Raw genomic sequence first — 22,189 nt, forward strand, 5'->3', positions numbered from 1 at the left:
GGGCGGCGGAATCACAATTAGGTTGGGCCTGCCTTCGGGGAAGCTCTCTATTATGCAGATAATTAGCATATTCAGTAATTATAAATCATGTGGATTTGCATATTCAGTAATGAAGTCATGTTGCAAGTTTGTAAAAATAAAACAACACAAATGCGAGGTTCTCATGAGAAAAAAAGATTTCACAATGTGTATTTGTGCGCGCACATGTTTTATTTAGTGTCTATTGGAAGACGTGTCCAGGATCCACTGGCTGAGCTTGTGAAGATTGATCCAAAACACATTGGTATTGGAACATATCAGGTAAGCACTTTATTTTATTTAATTTTATATGTTAACAATCTATTTGTAAGGGGGAAAAAATAACTGTAGTGAGACCTAGATTTTTTGTTGTTGTTGATTTCATACCAATTAGTATTTAGTTGTTAGAAGACATCTACAGTAAATGCCACACTTTTATTTTTATTTTTATAAAGTCAGTTCAATATGAAGGTTCTGCAGGGATTTCAATTCTTTCTCTCAAACTTTATGCTCAGATCAGATCTTTTTTTGTTCTTGTAAAATCCAAGAAAGCAATAGAGATCCAAGAAAGGGATAGAATTCCAAGAAAGGGATAGAAATCCAAGAAAGCAATAGGAACTGCTATCACGGGAGAAATGTGAGAAGGGTGTAGAAGAACACAAGACAAATAAAAAAAAAACCTGTAAACATTTCAATGAAAAAGGCAGCAATCAGGGACAAAGTTAAACGAAACGTTTGCGTTTTTCATGTTACTGTGTGTGATTTTAGGGTTTGTAACTTTAAAACAACACTTTTAGGCTGATTTTGTGCTTTGAGTTTGTTGCGTCACACTGTCACTGCGTCTACCGGTCCCAAAAACTATGAATCCAGTGTTGTCCTCCACTGGAGAATGAGAGAGTACCACAAAAAAGCTCTACATGATAAAAGCAGACGAATGATAAAACAGATTACACCTTTTATAAAAAGTTTAATTTCATAAAATCAGTTTTATATTGAGCTAAGTGATGTAAAAGGAAGGTATAGGGCTTAAAAGATTTGCTCCTTCAGCAGCTAAAATGTTAAATGTGTAGAATTCCTGTTTGTGAGGATGTGAAGCCAATTTAATCATTGAGCTGTGATGCGAGAGAGGCGTTTATTTGCTGCAAGGCTCAGTGAGAGCAAAGCTGTTTCAAACATGAAAACACTGTTTGACTTTTTGGTTACACAGTGAACGAGCGAATGATCAGTTATGAAACTGTTAAACATACATATATAGTTACATGACTATATAGTTATATATTTACGTAGTTTATATCTTGTTTTTATTAGGACTACTAGAATCAAGAGCCTTTATTGTCATTATGTGACCATAATGACATTTTGCTGGGACACGGGTTAAGGATTCACATATAACACACAGACACTAATCAGTGAGTTCAAGTTGAATGCACTGACAACGCCTCCTGAGAAGCTAAAAGGTGTGCAGACAGTCTTTAGCATCTGATAAGATTTAAATGTTCAAGTCAAAATAAGTAATTCTAATTCTAAAAAATCTAAAAGTGTGCAAATTAACATTAGCATATGAGAGACGGTGTAAATAATTCTCAATTGATCAAGAACCTGTGGAACCAGCAGGATGTTTGTAAACACGTAAGGAACTATGAACTGGGCTGGTGGTTTATTTGAATTTCAGCAACGGGTGATAGCCTTCACAGTTTTGGGAAAGAAGCTGAATCGTTTACCTGATGGAAGTGGGACTGGTAATGAATTTGATGAATTTTCTGATGGATTTACTATAGAAGAAAATTAATTTGTCAGACTCTAATAGTGGACACTTTGTGCGATGTTCATTGTTTAGATGTTCATTGTTAAAATGTGTCTTTTCCTTTCAGTTGGACAATTTTCAATTAGGCATTGGGCATTACTCTGATTGGCAAATCAAATACAAAAAAAAAACTAAACCTCTTCATTAAATACATACATACAAAAATGCTTTCTCATCGTTTGTGGCCTATAAACACGTCAGTTAACAGCTTGTATTTTTGATGTGTCCTTTTGAGTTTAGTGAAAATGACATAAAGGATAGGGTGGTGTGTGCTTTAATGTATTATGTGGATAATCTATAATTTATTTGTTTCAGTCCTTAAAATAAAATATGAGAATTGGTCTAGATTGGAATCAACAGGTCAGACCTCAAGAAAAAACAGAAATCAGTATCAATCAGGATAAAACACTGAATGGAGCAGCTCTATTTTTGTTGTTTGTAGGAGCTAGAAGGAGCGGCAGTCAAAAAACACTTTTTAATACAAGAGAGGAAATAGAAATGAGGGACAGCAGATGGTGACAAAAGTCAAAGGAACAGGATTGAGGGAAATAGGCTAAAACAGACATTGAAGAGTGAAAGGAGCAGGTCAGGTTGTGCAGCTGCTTGTGTGTGTGTGTATGTGTGTGTCAGCCAGCGTGTTAGGTCACAGGCCCTTGTCTCTCATCACATTCTGCCGGGCTCTCTTGGGTGCCCACAGTTCTGCACTTTTCGCTCTCAGATCATGTGACTGGGTCAACAAATGATAATATAACAGAGTAAATAAACTCTGGTTGCTGACAGATATGAGATGGGACATCAGTTTAACTCACACAAACACACGTTTGGACAGTTTTCCTCCCTGTTTCTTCTCAGAGTTAGCAGGTAAGATGTATGCACTTGAATGCATGTGTAATCCATAAGTCTGTTTTTTTTTCTTCTTTTTTTTCTTTTTGGTATGTTTGTGAAAAAAGTGAGCTCATGCCTACGTTTTCTTTTGTGCAATCCTTGGCATTTTGAGGTTTCTTAAAGTTTATTTCTACTAGACCCAGAAAGCATAAGGGCAGATGTAACTCTAGACAGCTGGCACAGCATGCGCTCTCTTTCTCTCTAATGCCGCTGAGCGAGTGAGTGACAGCTCTGAGAGAAAGGCGGAAATGAGCTATGGGCTAAAAAAGTGAAGCCCATTAAATTCAGATTGGGTGTAAGTATTGGTGTGGGAACATTATTTTCACTGCAGCACCCCTGGTTAAAAGGTCTCACTGGATATAAAAGATCTTAGATGGCATGGTTAAATCTGCAGCAAGTGATACTCTTTTTCTAAATTCTCATTTTTACAGAACAATGCATTTAAAGACTGGTGCATGTTTACTACAGTTAAATTAGCATATTTTAAAGTGTTTGTTTGGCTTTAATTGATTAGAGTAGCCCTTAAAACCAGTCTCTATCACTTGCTCCCTGTGGTTGCTGTGCTTGGTTAAAAGTTGGGCAATCCCTGCAGTGTTGGAACTAATTGCTACTGAAAAACCCACAGACAGACACACACTGCTGTGTAAGAAAACATTACCCACCAGCCGGATATTAAAGAAACTGTCAGTCTTCTCCGTATAGCTTTAAGATATTTCCCCATTCTTGCTTTTTGCCTGCATTTTCAAACTTCTCTCCCAGTGATTGATCTTCATCTGTCAGACATCACTGTTTCGAGATCAAATTTAGAGAATTGGTTTTGCCTGTTCAATTATTTTTTTATGGCAAACATAAAATGTGCACAATGATAGAGCATCCCATTCGCTATTATAAAAGTTCTTTTATCCAGTGATCCAGAGAACATTGTTCCAGTTTTAGGACCTTAAAAATAAAGCCAGTAAAGCACAATGGCACACCATATTGGGTTCAGAAGAATGGGACGAGATATTTGCAAAAGAAACCTAAGAAATCTAAATTTTTGTTTTCACAAATATTGTGAAGGTTTCACAAAGAGATGTATAATTGAGGTTGCGGATTCGATTTCAGCTTCTGCCTGCCATACGTCGTCTTGCTCCTGGGCAAGGCACTTAACCCCTGAGTTTCCTACCGATTAGTGTATTGGTGTTTGTGGGTGTAAGTATGGCTGTAGAGTAAAGCACTTTGAGTAGTTGGTATCAATTTAGATTACATTTGATAAGGTTTGACTTAGGTAAATACAATTAGATAAATTATTTTGACACAGTAGTGTGTGATATGAATTTGTGAAAACAACAAAATGAACAAGTTTGAAACAGCTTTTAAATTTTAATAAAGTGTAAAAATTGAAGTAGATAACCGGATCTTCTGGTATGCCATCGCACTAGGGTAGACATGTGAAGAGCACCCAGAACACAATTTGGCTGATTACTTAAGAACACGACTACAAATAAGAGAGGATTTAGCAGTCATATGAGACGCAAGAAACGCTGAAAGAAGGAAGACGTTAATTATGTCCAGGAAACAGAAAACGTCGTCCCGAAAAGGAAAGTTCCCCAGGACTCAAGTAAGCTAACCAATGCTAATGATGTAGCATCCGAGGAAGACCTGCTAGTGCCAATGTCCGCGCTGAGAGCCGAATTGCAGAAAAACCGAGCGACCATTCTGGTTGAAATTAATGTTTTACTTGCCCCTATCAACTCGTCGCTGGAGGAGGTCCATACAAAACTTAATGCATATGAGCCTTGTACTACTGAGATAGAAGGCTGCCACAGCGACAGGCTCGACTATCTCAAGAAAAAGGTGGGCGACTTAGAGAAAGAGAAAAAGAAGTTGCTGGCTAATACCGAAGACCTCGAAAACAGATCTGATAGAAATAATCTATGTATCGTTGGTCTATTAGAAGGGCAGGAAGACCAGATGCTTACGGCTTTTATGTCACAGTTTTTTGTGGATCTGCTGCAGGACGAAACATTTGCGGAGCTGGACAGGGCGCACAGAGCTTTATGGGCCAAACCAGCTGAAAATGAGAAACCGAGACCAGTTATTGTCCGTTTATTGTGCTTTCACCAGAAGGAGCAAGTCCTAGCTATTGCTAGAAAGAAAGTGCAGCAAGCAGCTGTTTTACGCAGGATTTTTATTTTCCCAGACCTCAGCTGTGACCTGGCCAAGAAACATTCAGCTTTCAACCTGGTCAAGTATTCACTTTGCTGTCCTGCAGTTTTGTGCCTTACACACCAGCAACAGATCTACAGGTTTAAAAGTGTGAATACTGCGGAGGGTTTCTTTGAGGACCACTTTCCAGATGGTGCGGTTGCTTGAGGATATCTCTACGCGGTGTGCTGACTGAACGCTACGGACTATGAGATTTACTTTAATCTATGGACATAAACTAATCGTACTGGGATTCCTACCGTCCTTTTTCTTCTTCTTCTTCTTTATTGGTGACTATTTAAACCACCCTGGATGTAACGTGGAACAACAGAGGAGCATACTGAATATGTAAATAGTTTAAGGCTTGTCTGGTATGATTGTTCTGAGTACATACATTTCTGTGTTTTGCTATGACAAGTATGTTTTTGGCTATTCTGCTTTTGGTTAATCTGTTACTTGAGTCTCCTCTGTAAAATTAACATATAAATTAGGGGAGCTGTAGGCCTGTAAAAACTAACCGTTCTTTGCTGTTCAGTTCGAAGGGCATGGATTTGTCAGTTTTATTCCTGCTCTCGCCCATAGGCATTATATACTCAACCCCCTCTGTTCCTCAAGTTGCGGGGGAATCGCCTTATCTATTGGTTGTCCCACATTCAAAACATTTTGACGTGCTCACATAACGCTCTTTGCTTCTTAGTCTCTGCTTCCTGGCTGTTTCCGCTTCCTGGCTACACATGTACACCTCTAATTTTTATGTATTCTGTTAGCTTAGCGGCTAGGTTAGTCATTCATCGTAGCTCCGATGCCCTCACCGTACACTTTGAACATGGCTGAGAGTCACAAAAAGGGAACGTTCATGAAAAATGGGCGGCCTCTGAGATATGAATCACGTTCATGAGAAAAGGAAGGACTTGGTAGAAAGAAATAAGACTAGAGTGGATTTGGTAGATTTTTTTTTCACGTGATCCCCCTGAAGAGCAAGGTAAGATGGTCTTACCTTGCTCTTAAAAATCGCCAACCCTACCTTTAAGGAAGAAGGTAGATTTTGTTGGCTGGTTGTGTTAGCCTGGCCTTCCGGGAAGCCGCAAGTGTGAAGACCCTGTTCACCCCATTTTGGAGGTGGGGGGTGGTTTATGGGGACTGAGTGCACTTTATAGTATCAGTTTTGCTCTTTTTTGCATGAGTTTTACTTACACGGTAATATTGTCTAACTAGTATATGGCCTGTAGTAGTGGGATAAATAACATGGGATGGACAATTCCAATGGCTTCTTGGAAAGTAGGGGTTGTTAATGGGGCCGCAAAGAGAGCAAGAGGTCTTGCTCATATTAAAGCTTTGAATGCGGATATGATTTTCCTGCAAGAAACGGATTTGCCTACTGATGATCACCAGCGATCGATTAGACCTTGGGTTAGCTCCATTTGTAATTCGCAATTTAATAATAAGACAAAGGGAGCAGCTCTAATGATTAAGAAAATGTTGAATTTGATATATATGAAACTGTCTTTGACAATAACGCTAGAGATGTCATTGTTGTGGGCACTCTCTGTCAACAGCCGGTTGTATTAGTGCTTATGCACCTAATTATGATGAAGAAGATTTTGTGATAAAACTGACCTCTTCAATACCAAAACTGTACTCTCATTATTTGATATTAGGTGGCGATATAAATACTGTTCTTGAACCGGCCCTTGACAAATCCAACCCTAGGGATTCTACACCTCCTAAAATGGCACAGGCTCTTTGACAATTCATGTCCCAAAATGGTTTTACATATGTGTGGCGTCATCTGCATACAGCAGACAATCTACACTCCTATCTACACTCCTACTCACAGAATGCATTTCCTTATTGAAAGTTTTACTTTTACTTATTAATGTTTAAAACATTACTTCCTTAAGTGACCTCATCAGAGTATCAGGCAAGAGTAATTTTGGATCATTACCCTTTAACATTAGATCTATTATTTGTCGCTCTTTCATTACTGGAGGCTTGACCCTGTGCTCTTATCGGACAACAACTTTATAACACGCAGGCAAATCAGGCAGGGGAGACAAATCCTAGGTTGCTCTGGGAAACACTAAAAGTTGTCCTCAGAGGTGAGATAATCTCATATTCTGCGTATTTAAGAACAACTAGCACATGCTAACAAGAGCTACTACAGTTCATTTCTGATTTGGATAATCAGTAAATGGTGTCCCCTACTGATGAACTTTATAAAAAGAAAATTGAGGCAAATACAGAATTCAACCCGATCTCAACAACTGCAGCTGAGAGAATGTTACACAAAGCTAGGGGTACTCTATACAAATGTGGTGAGAAAGCAGGACAGTTGCTAACAAATTACCTGAAGAGCAGAAGAGCTGCGCCGATGATTGCCCAGGTCAGAAGTTCAACTGATCAAACAGGGACTGATGCCCAGGAGAGAAGATAAATTATGCATTTGAGACCTTTTATTCTCAACTTTACAAGTCAGATGCTCTGCCGGAGGATCTTTCAATGCAGCTGTTTCTTTTCTGGTATAGAAATACCCAGCTTATAAGTTGTGGAGAAACCTGCCCCAGATAGAACTGAATGAGATACGTAAGGCAATTAAATCAATGAAGAGTGGAAATCCAACTTGCTTAACCCAGTGCTGTGCTGAACCCAGCGTCAAGTGCAGCGCAAACCGCGTCCTGTGTGAAATGTCCATTAGTCCGTTACATGAGATGTGAGAGAAGGAAGTTTAAGTTTGCCTCTAATGTGACTGCAATCAGTAAACCTGGAGTCTTGGTAAAACTGAATTTTGGAAAAGAACCGGGGCTTTCCCGTTTGACAGATACAGATTTATTTCTACCCTAACCAAATCAGTAGTCAAACACCATCTTCTTCCAAATATCCATGCCCAAGATGTACTGAATATCATGTTTTTTTATGTAAATATTGCGAGTGATGTCACTTTCACAATGATGCTGCGGATCCTTTCCTGTATGGGCACGTACCACCATTCACCCTTGCATGACAGCGCCTGGAGGGGAGACAGGAACAGACGTAGCAGGAGGTAAAAGCAAGAGTGGAAAATTGATGCTTAAAGTTAACAATGGCTGCTTCTTTGACTAATTGAGGCGTGGGAAAAATAATAACTTAAATGTATCCTAGTATTATTGTTTAATTATTTCCTGGTAATATGCTTAGTCATGATTGAAATATGTTCCAGCATGATCAGTGGTATGTTTTATAAAAATGTTCCACACATTTATAAGTGTTAAAAATAATAGTCAAGTTTTCCTCTTATTGATGGTTAAATCTGGCTTTCTATTGTAATTTCATATTAAAATTTGCAGACAGATTTTTATTTATTTGCCTTTAAACATCTGGTTAAAATGCAGATTTAAAAAGCCTTCAGGATAAAAAAAATCAATGACACATTTTGCATTTAGAACTAGAAATTCATTATATATAATTTGGGATTAGTAACACATGAAATTATGCCAAAGCTATATGCTTTATTATAATACTGTGTAATAGAATTTCTGTGGGTTCATGTGTTTTGCTGTATTTGGGTTAATACATGGTAAACATACTTTTCATTAACTATCAGGTGAAAATTATACAACACCGATGTGAAGCTTTTATGTTTTTACCATCACCTGTCAGGAATGCCCAAAAGCAATATTTCAAACTTCCTGCTAAAAATTCTCCTGGACGTGCACATGCATGCACCAACAGACAAACTCCTACTCTCCAGACGTACATGCCTAAAATAGTATCCATTGTGCTTCTCATAGGAACTTCACACAGGCCTTAAACAAGTTGTCAGTCAAGCAAAACTTGAACGCCAAATAACCCCTGTGAGAGCTGGTTCACTCCAACTCCGTTTTCGTTTTTTTGTTCTCAGGTTAATTATGTGAAAGACAAGAGGAGGCAGTTTCACCACATTAGGTCACACAACCACAGTGTAATCAAATTAATACACTCCAATTATGTTTATAGCCCTTCGTTGTTGCCAATGTTTTATACATTTTCTAGACACAAGCTCACCTCTTCTTTCTAGGCAGCAAGGCGCCTCAGGCCAGTTTGGTACCAACCTTATTAGGGGTAAGAGACAGAAAAGAGACAAGAGCTGAAAGGGAAGAACTTAAAAGCATGATATGTCCCCTTTAAATAATACTTGTTTGTTTCTGAGGGAGCAGTGATTGGTTGTTCGGGACTAATTTTAGCAAGAAGTAAACAACCAAATGTTTGAGTTTGTTAAACCAGGAAATGACCATTCTCGAGCTGGTCATTGTGTTTAAATATTGCATAATGACAACCGGGTGGTTCTGGGAAAGAAAGAGCCTATGCATCTTAAATGTTCAAATATATAACAGTACAATTTGGAAAAAGACTAAAGAAAAGTTGGCTTGTTTTGCAAAGTTGGTTTGCCTTTTATATCTTGAAAGAACACAATAGTACTGCTCAGCTTTGCAGCATATCTAGACTTTGGGAATATTCCCTATGTTTGAGCAAAGTGATGACTTATTTGTGAAACAAAGAACTCAAAATGTCAAAGACAAAATTCCCTTGCTAACAAATGGTGCAAAACTTAAAGTCGGTGGTGGAGGGCTAATTACCTGTGGTTGTTTAACACCCAGGGCTTGCAGTCATCTTTTGCAAATCAAATTAGTTATGAGATTATCCACTTGTTAGGTACATGTGCTTTTTAAATTGTCCAAGAAAACAAAAGATTTGAATGTATCCATAGCAAATTTCAGGGATTTTACAAGAGCTAGGAAAAACTACTTAAATACTAAGCTTTTTTAACTTATAAATATGCTTGAATATATGCTTGAATTCAAAACTACATACAGTTGTGAACTAGGCGACTCGGGATAAAACCGTCCAAGTTTGAATAATCATTTCTGAACCAACCTTGCCGTATTCCCCTTCACGCTGACTGATTTGCAAGACGAGGAAATAAATTCCCCATGTTCCCGCTTTGAATGCAATGGAACGACCTTTAATGAAATTTGATCCTCAGGTTTGAAATCATTTTTACCGTTAACCTTCCATCATTACTTCCTTAAGGCTCTTTGCTCATGCAGTCATTCTGGCTCCAGCGTTCTTGTATTTGCTTAGCTCTTGGTGACAAGATTCATGGCTTTTTAGTTAGCTGTCAGAGTTACAACTTCTGCCATCTTTGTCCGTCAACACCTCAACTTTTAGCAGTTACTTTTGCACCCTTTTTTCCCCTCTAAAGTTTCTCTCTGTGTGTTTCTCTGTAAGAGGTGGCTTTATAAGTACACGCCTCATGTTAGGCAGCGCACCACAGAAAAAGAACGTTGATGTTTTTCAGCTTCTCAGTGAAATACCACGAAAGTGAAAAGTTTATTTAAATTTTCTGCCCTTCTCTCAGCTTTTTTTTTTTAAACCTTTCATGCCTCTTTTCTCTGTCTCTGATTGACGTGTGGTAACTCAGCAGAGTTTTAGCGCTTGTGGTGTAGACAGAAGCACTTTGTTGAAGTGTATTGGTAAGCTGACTTGACCTGGTTTTTGGGCCAATGTAAACATGACCTTCGCACATCGGGATCCAATCCATTGGTTCTGGATAAGTTTGAGGTTTTTGCTCTGACAGGTGGAACCAAATAATGCTATGCAAATCTAACTTATCAATTTCAGGATCGCTTTCTCTGCCTTTTAATTTCAATGAAAACCGCATCAACAGAAAAAAATGCCAGAAAACTTTTGAAAGCAAATAGGAAAGTGTGGAAAAGGTGGAGAAGAGGTTTGACATCCCGGGAACAGAGTCACCTTAAAGGTCAGAAATGCTCAACACTTGACGTGCTCAGTTGAAGACTTCTGCATGCTAACATTTATAGTCACAAAAAATAAGATTGAGTCAGTTGGGAGATGCACAGATACAATATAATTCTGATGTTTTTAGTTAGAGGTAAATACCTTCATACCAGCATCAGCATTAAAAACCCCGTTTGTGGCAGATTTTCTACCTTTTTGTTTTTTTTGATCACTTTCGTTTTTGTGCTCTAAGTTCTAGCAAATTTTTCCTTTTTTACCTCTTTGGCTGTTTCTTTTAAGTCTGACCTGCCTATATATGTTTGTATTTACACAATGTATTCAATAGGCTATTTAAATGTGAAGAGATGTATTGCATTTTTAAAACCAGATATGTCTTGCATGACAAAAACATTCCAGTTTTTTCCATCCTACCTGATATATAATGTATTAATGACACAATATGTTGTTCTGAGTGTATACAGCTTCTGTATATATATCCTTTTTCTCTTCTTATTTTACTGTATTCTTATTTTTTATCTGCACCATCAACACCAAGTCATATTCCTTGTAAGTGCAAACCTACTTTGCGATTAAACTTGATTCTAATTCTGATTTTCTCTGCATGAATCACAGTCACCCAACTAAGCCAGCAGACTTTTCAGTGCTATACAAAAGTTAACTTTTTTTTATTATTCTGTAATGCTGCAACCAGAAACTTCAACCTGTTTTCTGTTGGTATTATAAATTACAAAAAGTAGGGCCAAGTTGTGAATCAGAAAGGCTGAATGGCTTTCATTTACAAATTACAAATCTGAAAAAAATATGCTGAGCATTTGCATTGAGTTCCTTTAAGAACCTCCTTTTGCTGCAATTACAGTATTTTCGGGTATCCCTTCGCCCGCTTTGCACTAATAGAGACTGAATATGTTGCCAGATTTTCTTTGCAAAATAGCTGAATCTCAGTTAGTGTGGAATGGAGAGCAGATTTTAAATTGGCAGAATCTTCTGGGTCATTTTAATGTTAGAAGGTAAACTTCCGCTCCAGTGTCTCATCTTTTGCAACATCTGACAGGTTTTCCTTCAGAATTGCCTGTATTTACCTCTTTTCATCAACTTTGATAAGCTTCCTGTTCCAAGGTGACGAAAGCATCCCTACAACATGATGCTATCATAACCGCATTTAACGGTTTAAACGTTTTGTTTAGGATGTTGTGAAGTGATCATTTTCACACAAAATCCCATCTGAATATATTGCAGTATGTGGTTACAAAGTGCTAAAATATAACAAAGGTCAGGGGCTACTGAAAGTCTTAAAAGATACTGTAATTAATGCATCACTCAGGATCAGTGATGAATACAGGAGAGAAACTTGTGTGCTAGTGATATAAATTCAGACCAGTGTTTAAATTCAGTACACCGTCAGAAAAACATCTTTAGAGATTTTATTTAGTTGAATAAAACTAGACTGTTGACCATGCAAGTTTTAAGCAAGTGACTCCCATGTGTGATAGAGCCCAGGTATGCACAAAGATGCACCTACAGCTTTGTGCAGTTAGAATACCCTACATTCTCTCATGCTGCTCAGTTCAATAGCAATATGAGAACACATTCACTGAAGGTTAAAACTCTCAGCGGTGCTCACACCTTCAGGTTTCTCGTGTGAAAACATTCTTTTCTGGTGTGACATTACAGGTGATTTCCTCTTCATTCTTTCTTATTATCTCTGACTTGTCTCCTTCTGTATTTACTCCCCAGGAAGTCATAAATCTCTCAACTCTACCTTTATGAGAGCTTTCCCTTGTTTGAAACAGTCTCTTTGTTATCTCCAAAAGTCCTCTGTCTCTAGTAGCTCAACATTTATTCTAAGAACCAAACTGCAAGTCATTGAAAGAGGTCATTGACAGGATTTAGGTGACTATTTAAATCTTGTCTTTATCAGTTTTCCCCAGCTCCTGGGTTCTTATTCTTGACAAAAATCAAAGGTTTTAAATCAAATCAAAGGTTTTGCTTCTGTGGTTTTCCATGCAAACATTTAAGTAGGGCATTGGCATTAATTTGTAAAAGTAACTACTTTACCTACTTACCTACTATCTACTTTTACCTCTAAATAAACATATATACATCTATGGCAGTACTTTACAAAGTAACCCATTGTTGCAATGTTTTACTTAATGGATATAATACATATGTTCGGGTCAATTTCCAAATTAAGTTTGCCTTCAAATGAAAGCAATCACACCAAATATTAATAATAATAATAATGATATATAATTTGAGCAATAAAGGCTAACAACAGGATTAAAAGACAGATGATCATGTTTAAACCGTTACGGAGATGAATTAAATAAGCTTGAGCATAGTGTCTGATTTTAAGTCTTGACAAAAATTAACAAAAATTTTACACGTGATTTTTCAACCAGTTTGGATCTCACGGTTCATGTATTTGCTGAAACTTGGTGTCATTACAAAGAGCTATCAAACAGGATGCATTTAGGCTATTTACCCTACAGCAGAGGGAAGAAGAAATGTTATTATAAAACAAGGTACATTTTTAGGCAGCTGTAACATCAAAATTACTTTGAATACTGTTGTTGTTTTTTCTGTTATTAGTGAAATTTAAAAAAAGGAAAATCTATATTTAGATTTTTAGGGATTTGTTTTTTAGGAAATATGCTTGGACTTGTTCCAGCTAAAAATCTGCACTCACTTCTAGTTTTACATGTTTTGTTTTCTATTGTTGTTTTTCATTGTGTATCTAATTCAGTTGTGACATTTGTTTTAGGTAAATAGAAGCTTACATTTGGTCATTAAATAGCTTTTAAAGTGGAAGATTTGTCTCTTTTAGCTATGTTTTATTATGCATAGCATTTTTATTAATATATGTCAAGTGTAGTTTCAGGTGCTTTTTAGATGAAGAGCCTAAGCGGAGCATTTAATCTGCAGATTAGCCGGTGGCTAAAAGGTCCATCTACGGGTCAGTGGTTACTTAGTGACCTTTTGGTGTGAATAAATAAATGGAATGAGTAAAAATACCATAATATAACAATATCGTGGTAGTTACCTAATATGTGTAGCATAATTTACCTTTGTTAAATTGAAATATAAAAGTTATAAAAGAAATATAAAATGATTATTCATACCAAAATTGATACCTTGAGTGCTACAGTTCAAATAATGTAATCTATACTTTGCAGTTTTTGCTACATTGATGTAGACTTTTAACAGCTGCTAATTAAAGAGTAGCTTTCAAGTATAGTTACTTGTTAAGTACAGTATTAGGCTGTTTTACTGGTCTGCTCATTTATTAAAAAGGTTTGTAAGTAGCTGGGCTATCTGCCTGGGAGGCCAGCCCGTCAGCTTTTCATTAGCTATGGCGCTCATAGCTTAGCAACTATAATACAAGATTGCCGTAACAAGGAGAATGGGTGATGTTCCTTTAGTTTGCGCGCGGTGACTGTATTTAGTGACCGGAAATATTTCCAATGAGTTGAATTTGTTTTTGCCTATAGGGAAAAATGTAAAAGCCATATTTCAGCCAGCTGACTGGCGGGGTGCAGCAACAAGTGAGGGCTGTGTTACTCCACGTTCCACACAGGCCAGAAAAAAAAACACAGCTCCCTCCGGCACTTTTTCTAGAATGTAATTAGAAAGGCTTTAAACTTGTGATTTTGGTGGATTTGAAACTTTTTAAAACCTTGCTGTATCTTGATACCGGTAGCCGGCCCATGTTTACTAGGGAAAGCAAAGCATGGACAGGGAGAACGTGAGAGATGAAGCTGTAGATTCAACAGTAGTTTTGTGCATTTTATTATTAGTGATGGGTATAAACCATGTGGCTGTCCTGTCTTTTATTTTGTGATAAGGACATTTTGTTATAAAATTATAAAAATGATATCTGACTCCTGATAAATAAAATAATTAACTAGTTAGAGTCATACATCAACCAAAAACAAGGAAGCTAAGGAGTTGTAATGTGTATTGATACCGCCGGCTGACTTGCCCTCCCCCTCTGTCCCCTCTGTTTCGTCCATTGCTGACAGGGACGGGTTGTGCTTGTGTTGTTATCTGTTTACAAGTCAGTGTTTGTTCAAGACTCGATCATGTTACAGGGAAACTCACGCTGCTCTCTGGCACATTTACACACAGGACACACACACACCGTCACAGTGACACACGGATACAACAGCTCTACAGGAGTTCACTTTGGAGCCTCAGCTAATCCTCAAACCGCTGCTGAGGCATCAGCCTCCAGCTGCAGTTCTTAAATACTGGTGACGTCCCGCAGTTAGCTACTTCTCTTGCCGTCTAGTACTGCTGTTATATCTCACAGGATTTCTTAGATCCTCTCTCTTCTCGTTTCATTTTGACCACATTGCTTAATCCTTAATACGGAAAAAATTCACTTGCCTGCCAGATTGAAAGGTTGGTTGTGAAGAGGGATGGAAGCTCACTGGGAGGATTTTTATTTATTAGAGTTAACATAAGAATATGATTGTATGAGCATTTTAAAGAATAGCATGATCCCTAACAAGCAAAAAAGACAGTTGACCCAAACTAAACACTCTCTAATGTATTTCCCCATAGCAGACCCTTTCCTCTTATTTTTTTCTGATTATTCTCTGCTACGCTCTGGTCCTTTCTCTACTTTGCCATGTTACACTTTCACAGGTTTGGCAGTTTTATCTTTATTGAGTATGAATAAGAGCTTTTTGCTGCGGGGCATTTCACACCAAATATCTGAACCTACCTACATGTCAGACGTGTTGTAGCTGCTTTGACAACCACTTCTTTAAAGTCATTTTCTAAATTTTTTCATCATCAAGTGTAAGGAAATGTTTGACTATTTAAAAACCCTGCCTGCATCAAGTCTCTCAGTTTTCTATTAATTTATTCAGGGGTCAAAATATTATGGCCCTTAAGAGTCGATTGGCTAAGTGGGGATCAGAATAACAATCAGTAAAAATCAAGAAATATTAAATATTTAAACAAATAACACAATTGATTACTTATCTCCATAATTAGTGATGGTATAACACTACCAAGACAATTAAAGATTTTCTTGGTTAAGTTGATGGGTATGAAATAATTTGTTTTCTGGCAGGAAACAAAAGGAGGCTGAGATAAAATAACACGCAGGTTTTGAAAGGGGTGCAACATTTTATTAAATCAAAGATTTCCTGCTAACTGAATTAATACAAATTAATTATGACTTTATAATAATTTATCAATCAAAAATTAAACCAAAGTTTATTTTAGGGTTTCAGCTTAAATGTATCCGTTTAATCTAGCACTGCAGGGCAAGTACACAGCAGTACCACAGCTCTCCTGCGTTTAAAGCTCTTTTTGTTAAATTTGTTCCTTTAGCACGATGTGTCGGCCGGAGCTCTGAAGGCAGCGCTGGACGGAGTGGTGCAGGAGTGTGTGAGCTTTGTGGGAGTGGACATCAACATCACCTCTGAGACACTGATGAGGTAGCTCACACACACTGCATTCATGCAATACTGCGTCGGCTGAAAACCTGAAAGTTACAGACAATGGCTCAGCTTTTAACTGTAGCAGATCTTAATGATGAAAACAAAACCAAAACCTCTGCTTGGCAGTGCACACCCCTTCACAGCAGGTGTGTGTTTTCACACACTTGCTCTGTTCTCTTCACATTCTCAAAAAGCCATGCAATTTCTAACACAGAGATATAGTCCATCTTAATAATCTGACATACTTTCCCTTTGCAGTCACAACATAGCAAAACCTCATTTGCACTCATCAACAGACACACACACACACACACACACACACACACACACACACACACACTGGTGGCCTGCCAGCTTCTTGTTTAGACTAACGCTTCACAGCCTGGCCTCACTTACAGGGCTAACAGGAGTTAACTGAAACTGAGAGGATTAGGCAAATCTGCACACACATAAAAAAAATAAAAAAAACATAAGCAATAAAAAAAAAATACATGAAAATCACTCGTAAGGCATTGTAGGACACATTCACAGCCCCTTTGGCTGTCGTGCTCAGGAAGCAGAAGGAGAGGAAAAAGTCGAGCTTTTTTGCAGTTTGCGGTAAAAGAAGCTGGCGTGGGCTTTAGCAGAGCCACCAGGTCATCTGTTTACCTGTCTGCTCTGCTAGTTAGCCTTTTCCGTTCCTGCCACCAGTAAAACTACACATACCTACGCGCACGTTAGCCTCACTTGCTTGTTGATGACTGAGGTATTATGTGTAGTGTTGACATAGCACTGTGTTTTAGGCTGGCTGGCTGTGCGTAATAACAGGATCGACCTAATTGGGTGTTAGATCGTTTTGCTTCTTTGCTCAGCCACAATTGGTCAAATATGCTCACTGAATGTTACCGAGTGGACGTTTCTTGTGTTTAAAAGGCCAGGTCATAGCCATGTATTACATGCTGTTTAAATGTCTGTGATAGATGGAGTTAGGCGTTAAGATACATGTGGAGTTTTCTAAAAAAAAAAAACAGGATAAAGATAGTGCTGTTGTCAGACATTTGTCCGCTAAATGTGTTGTTTCCTTCTGTAGGCATGTAGCGGGGCTGAACGCAGGCAGAGCTCGGAGCATCGCGGAGTGGCGAGAGAAAAACGGTCCGTTCATCAACAGGGAGCAGCTCAAACTGGTGAAAGGCATGGGACCCAAGAGCTTCCAGCAGTGTGCTGGCTTCATCAGGATCAACCCTCAAACTCTAAACAGGTACTCACTGATTTATCTATACAAACCTACAAAGAATCTCAAAAAGCTCTTTATTCAGCAAGTACATATGTGTTCACTAAGTTTAATTCATTGGAGGTATTCTGTAATATTCAAAGTGTTCATGAAAACTGCATTTATATGTTGATGCAGTGAATTACAACACAACTCAAGAGAAGTTATTTATAAAGCATGTTTAAAAGTAAGAAGTTTTGTCCAACTCTTAAAATATTAGACAATAAAATAGCACCACACAAAAAAAGCACCAATTTAAAAGCCAGAGAATGAAAATGGGGGTTTAAACTTTTTTTTAACAAATATCAATTCTGAAACATACAAGCAGCCAGTGGAGAGAAGCCAGGTTGGGACTACCAAGTTGAACTGCAGCATTTTGGAAAAACCTCAATCGACCAATTTGTGACACTCTAATGCTGACAGAGCCTGCAACAGTCCTGGTGGCAGCGAATGAAGGCGTAGACGACCTTTCCAATGTCATTAAAGGAAAGAATTGACTCCACCTTTGCAATCACTCTTCACTGACAAAAGCGAGCTTTAAGGGCAGCGTTCATTTTTCATAAATAATAAGCTGTTACCCAGAAATAATGTGTCAGATGATTATCTTCATTTAGCTATAGATATTTAGTTTTCTAAACACGGAAAACGATTTATTAAAGGAAGTCCTGGCTTCACACTGTACTGGTCTGTAAACTTGTGCATCGCTGCATGGACTCTATTGGGGTTCAGAGTCTTATGGACCAAAACCAGCCCCGTCTAATCAGTTTAGGCAGAGGTAAAGCGAACTGCTTTAGATTTGTCACTGGTTCCTCACAGACAACAATACCAAGGACCTCGAGGAGAAAAAAAACATTAGTGCAAAAGATTCAGGAAACTATGAGGCATTGTTTAACAGAACAGGCTTTATTTTTATTTTAAGCATGGAAAAGCATCTCACTGAAGATTTTTTGAACCAGTGTTTTCTCTAAACAAAAGATAAGGTTATTCCAAAGTTTTCAATTAAAACCCAACCACACACCACAGATTTCAACAAATGATTCCTTATCAGGCAAAAATAAAGCCAAAATAAAAACGTCTGTGTAGAATAAAGTATGCATCAATAAACCTCTACATCCACACAAATTAAACAAAAAGGGGAAACGTAACAGTGTTCTTTAATTTTTACTTTGAATTTGAGTTTTTTTTCTCTAGCCTTAATAAAAAAATGCCATAAAAATAATATTTCAATTATATAAATCTGTATAAAAGTAATCATTAACATACTGAATTAACTGTCATTTGGCATAGCTGTGCTATCAATAAAAGTCTTTCAGTAAAAAAAGACCTAAAACTATAATAATGTATTCTTTTCTACGCTATATGTTATGTTTAGACACACCACAAATTCATCCCTTGGGCCTGGGAGTCTTTATTGCTTCCTTAGATGTTTTATATCTCAATATAAGGTAGAATAACATGCAAAATAACAATAAAAAAATACCATTACTCAGAATATGTTCAGCGTCAAAGACTGAAATGAACATTTTCCAAGAAGGAGCCAGTGTCCATGAAAGAAAATCGCATACAGTATATTCTTACTGTCAAAGTAGCTGAAGGTGCAGCATTAGATTACAAGCTGACCATTCTGAAGTTTAGTGGTTTCTGCTCAAATAATTATTTGAGCTCATATAAAAATATAAAGTGCACCATTTAGTCTCTAACACGGCCAAGACATATCTGAGACCTGTGCAAAACATCAGCAGATGAAACATCTAAAAGTTGCTGATGCTATTACAGAGAAGTCTATTGAAGAGATTTTCAGCTGTGCAGATCTATAGGTCAGACGAGCAAAACCTGAATCTGCCCAGAAAGTGTCTTTAAGTGTAATATGTGTCCTTAGGCTGGTTTCAAGTTTGCCATTCAAATAAATCAGTATTATCGAAAATGATTCTGAATTTTGAAAGAAAACCGTTTGAATTGCACGTCTTATGAAAACAGCGCCAAGCCCTCGGCTGAGTCTGGACCAGCAGCACAAGAGAAACCGGTAACCAAGAAGGGCAGAGGGAAGGCCGGCGGTAACATACCGACCTCGTTAAACGCCCTGGACCAAACCTGCATTCACCCTGAGTCCTACCATGTGGCAGAGAGGTAAGGCCCACACAAACCCACCACCACACACACACACGCACACACCCACGCTTGTACAGCAGCAGACCCCACTGGCCGGGCATGTTCAGACAAAGATGGAGCTGATTTTAACACCATCTCATATGGTGTTGGTTATAGTGGTGGAGGACTCTGATTTGATTTACGCAGACATGGGATACAAGAAAGGAGGCGTTGGCTTTCGGCATGTGCATGGCGGCGTGTGTCCTTGTGTGAGAAATGATTGTTAGAGCTGCTGATGCTGTTATCAAAAGCACATTGAGCATCTGCAACAGAAAGCTCTACGTGCGTGTGTGTGTGTGTGTGTGTGTGTGTGTGTGTGTGTGTGTGTGTGTGTGTGCGTGCGTGCATGAGAGAGAGAGTCTTTGTGGTGTTTAAGCCCTTTCTCCTGCAGCTGTAGTCACTCAACTGTGTTTAGTCTACATAGGTTCTGACACTAGTGGCTTTAAGCGTTACTCCCCTCATGTTGATGCGCCTTTAATCGCCTCGGTACGTGTGTGGGATGATGTGTGTCTGTGCACACTCATGCAGATAGACTCTTGCTTTATGTCCATTCTGTTATGGCCAAGTTGCTACGCATCTTTGTAGGGTTATGTCCAATAGTCATAATAATGCTTTCCTTTGTTTTTCCATTTTTTTTTGTCAGTTTTATGTTCATTTTCTATTTTCTGTACTATATATATACACGCACACTTTTGTTTCCTACACATGACTTCACGGCTTTAAAATGAAGTTTTATTCTTTCATGTTTTTCTGGCTGACAGATATCTCCTTCTCCTGAACTCTCCGAATATTTTGTTTTCTTTCTTTCCCAGTGGTGTTTATTATCTTGGCTCAGTAAGGTGCCCATATCCTGCCGAATCAAGAGGAAAACTTTTACCTAGAAAAGTTGGGAGTGCAAAGAGAAATCCCACTGTTTCTGCAAATGTCAAAAAAAAAGCAAATAAGATAAAGAACATGGGTGGCTAGAGAGGAGGTGTGGGGTCTGTCCGGTTAAACACGATCTTCACGTTTGAGAAAAAACATAAATGGGCTTTTTACTTAAAGCGTTTATATCTGTGTAAAAATCATAACTCATTCCTGATTATAAGCTCAAATATTTTGCATCTCTTAAAAATGCTCGTCAGCTTTTAATTGTACAAAAATAAATTATTAGTTCTTCTGCTGTTTTGTTTTTGTTTTCCCAGCCGTTCCTCATATTTCCATTTCTCTACTCTTTATTATCACAATATCAAAAGCTGACTGAGTTAATACTATGATGGACTGGTGATTTCTGATTCTGAAGCATCTCTACATGAAGACAAAGCTGATGAATAGCAGAGTTAAAATGAGTTCAGCCTGACCTGACCTCCAGCCAGAGGTTGACGGTTCTCAACCCATGGATGGTGAACCTGAAGCGAAGATGCTAAACATCTTCAAGACTTTGTGTAATGTTAAATCCCTTGTTTAAAATTTTCCATTTAATTTTCACCACTTGTAAACTATATATGCAGCTTTTTTTTTTCTATTTTGCTACTACAGTATCAGTCCATGCAGTTTCTGTCCAATGTTGGATATAGACTGAAGCAAATTAGTTTGGGACTGGCAATCAACTGAATCCAGATCACCTCAAATTTATACTATTTTATTGCGCTTATACTATTACATTTTACCTTTGAGTGAACACTCACTTAAGTGTTTAAAAAGTTCAGTCTCGCTGCATCTGAGGCGTCTAGTCCCTCTTGGATCAGGTATTTAAACCGTGTCTCGATGCCAAACAGTGTTGAAACATAATTTTTTCCTTTATATTTGCATGAACATAATAAAGGCATTGAATGTCACAAGATGGGCTTTAAAGAATCTCTGTTTACTGCAGGATTTGATAATAATTGTGATACAGATTTTGAAGAAGAGCTGATTGAATTTGGTTCAAGTGCCAGAAAATGAAAAACAAGAAAGAAAGAAAAAACTGAAAAGGCCTCTTTCACTTTGGAGCTTAGGAAGCCATCTTTAACATTTTCTGCTTCGTTTTGTGTGGATCATACAGACAGTTAAACACAACCATGCAAATGTTTGGCATTTAAATATACGCAAAATTGATCAAATGTCAGGAAATATTTAAATTTTAGTTTGGAAAAGTGTGTCGTTTTGAATTGGATAAGATGATGGAACCTTAGAAGGTGATTAAATGACATGGCACCAAATAAACTCCTCTTATTATCACGATGCAACCAAATCTCTAAGATCTTTTGCTCTTCACCTAGAGCCAATGAAATCTTCAGGTTCGGAGGGAGGATTGTGAAGGAACGCTGTGCGCGTGTATGTAAGCATTCGTGTGTGTTGTGTCTTCATGGTTTATAAGGAATATCATGTTCATCACATTAGGGGAACTAGATCCTCCATTACGGCTCGCAGCCCACACATCAGCCGCCTTTCTGAAACCATATACCCACACATGCAAAAAGCAGAAACACAAACGCACAGTTGCAATTTGTCCACCTTTCTTTTATAAATTACGCTTTGTTTCTGCAAGAAGAGAAGTCTTCTTCTTTAGACAGCACTGACGTTTAGAGGAACGAGGAGTTTAACGTTTTCTCTGTCTCTCTTTTTTTTTTTTGTTACATCTGTTAACAAGCTGTTGCAAAATATTTGAGTCCGTTCCAGTATTGCAGTAATATTAGTGGTAATCTGGCA

At 38.0% G+C, this 22,189-nt stretch overlaps 1 protein-coding gene across 2 annotated transcripts in view; it reads left to right on the top strand.

Annotated features, from left to right (window-relative positions):
* srbd1 (S1 RNA binding domain 1) overlaps nt 1–22,189 on the top strand; it is a 74,295-nt gene that overhangs the window by 43,708 nt on the left and 8,398 nt on the right. For both annotated transcript variants that reach the window (XM_012865012.3, XM_012865013.3), the window contains exons 16-19: nt 218–300; nt 16,013–16,119; nt 17,192–17,359; nt 19,349–19,498. In XM_012865012.3, the coding sequence (XP_012720466.2) occupies nt 218–300; nt 16,013–16,119; nt 17,192–17,359; nt 19,349–19,498 (508 nt within the window). The remainder of the gene's footprint in view (nt 1–217; nt 301–16,012; nt 16,120–17,191; nt 17,360–19,348; nt 19,499–22,189) is intronic.

The sequence above is a fragment of the Fundulus heteroclitus genome, chromosome 22, assembly GCF_011125445.2.
Source record: "Fundulus heteroclitus isolate FHET01 chromosome 22, MU-UCD_Fhet_4.1, whole genome shotgun sequence".
In the NCBI taxonomy this organism is placed as follows: Eukaryota; Metazoa; Chordata; class Actinopteri; order Cyprinodontiformes; family Fundulidae; genus Fundulus; species Fundulus heteroclitus.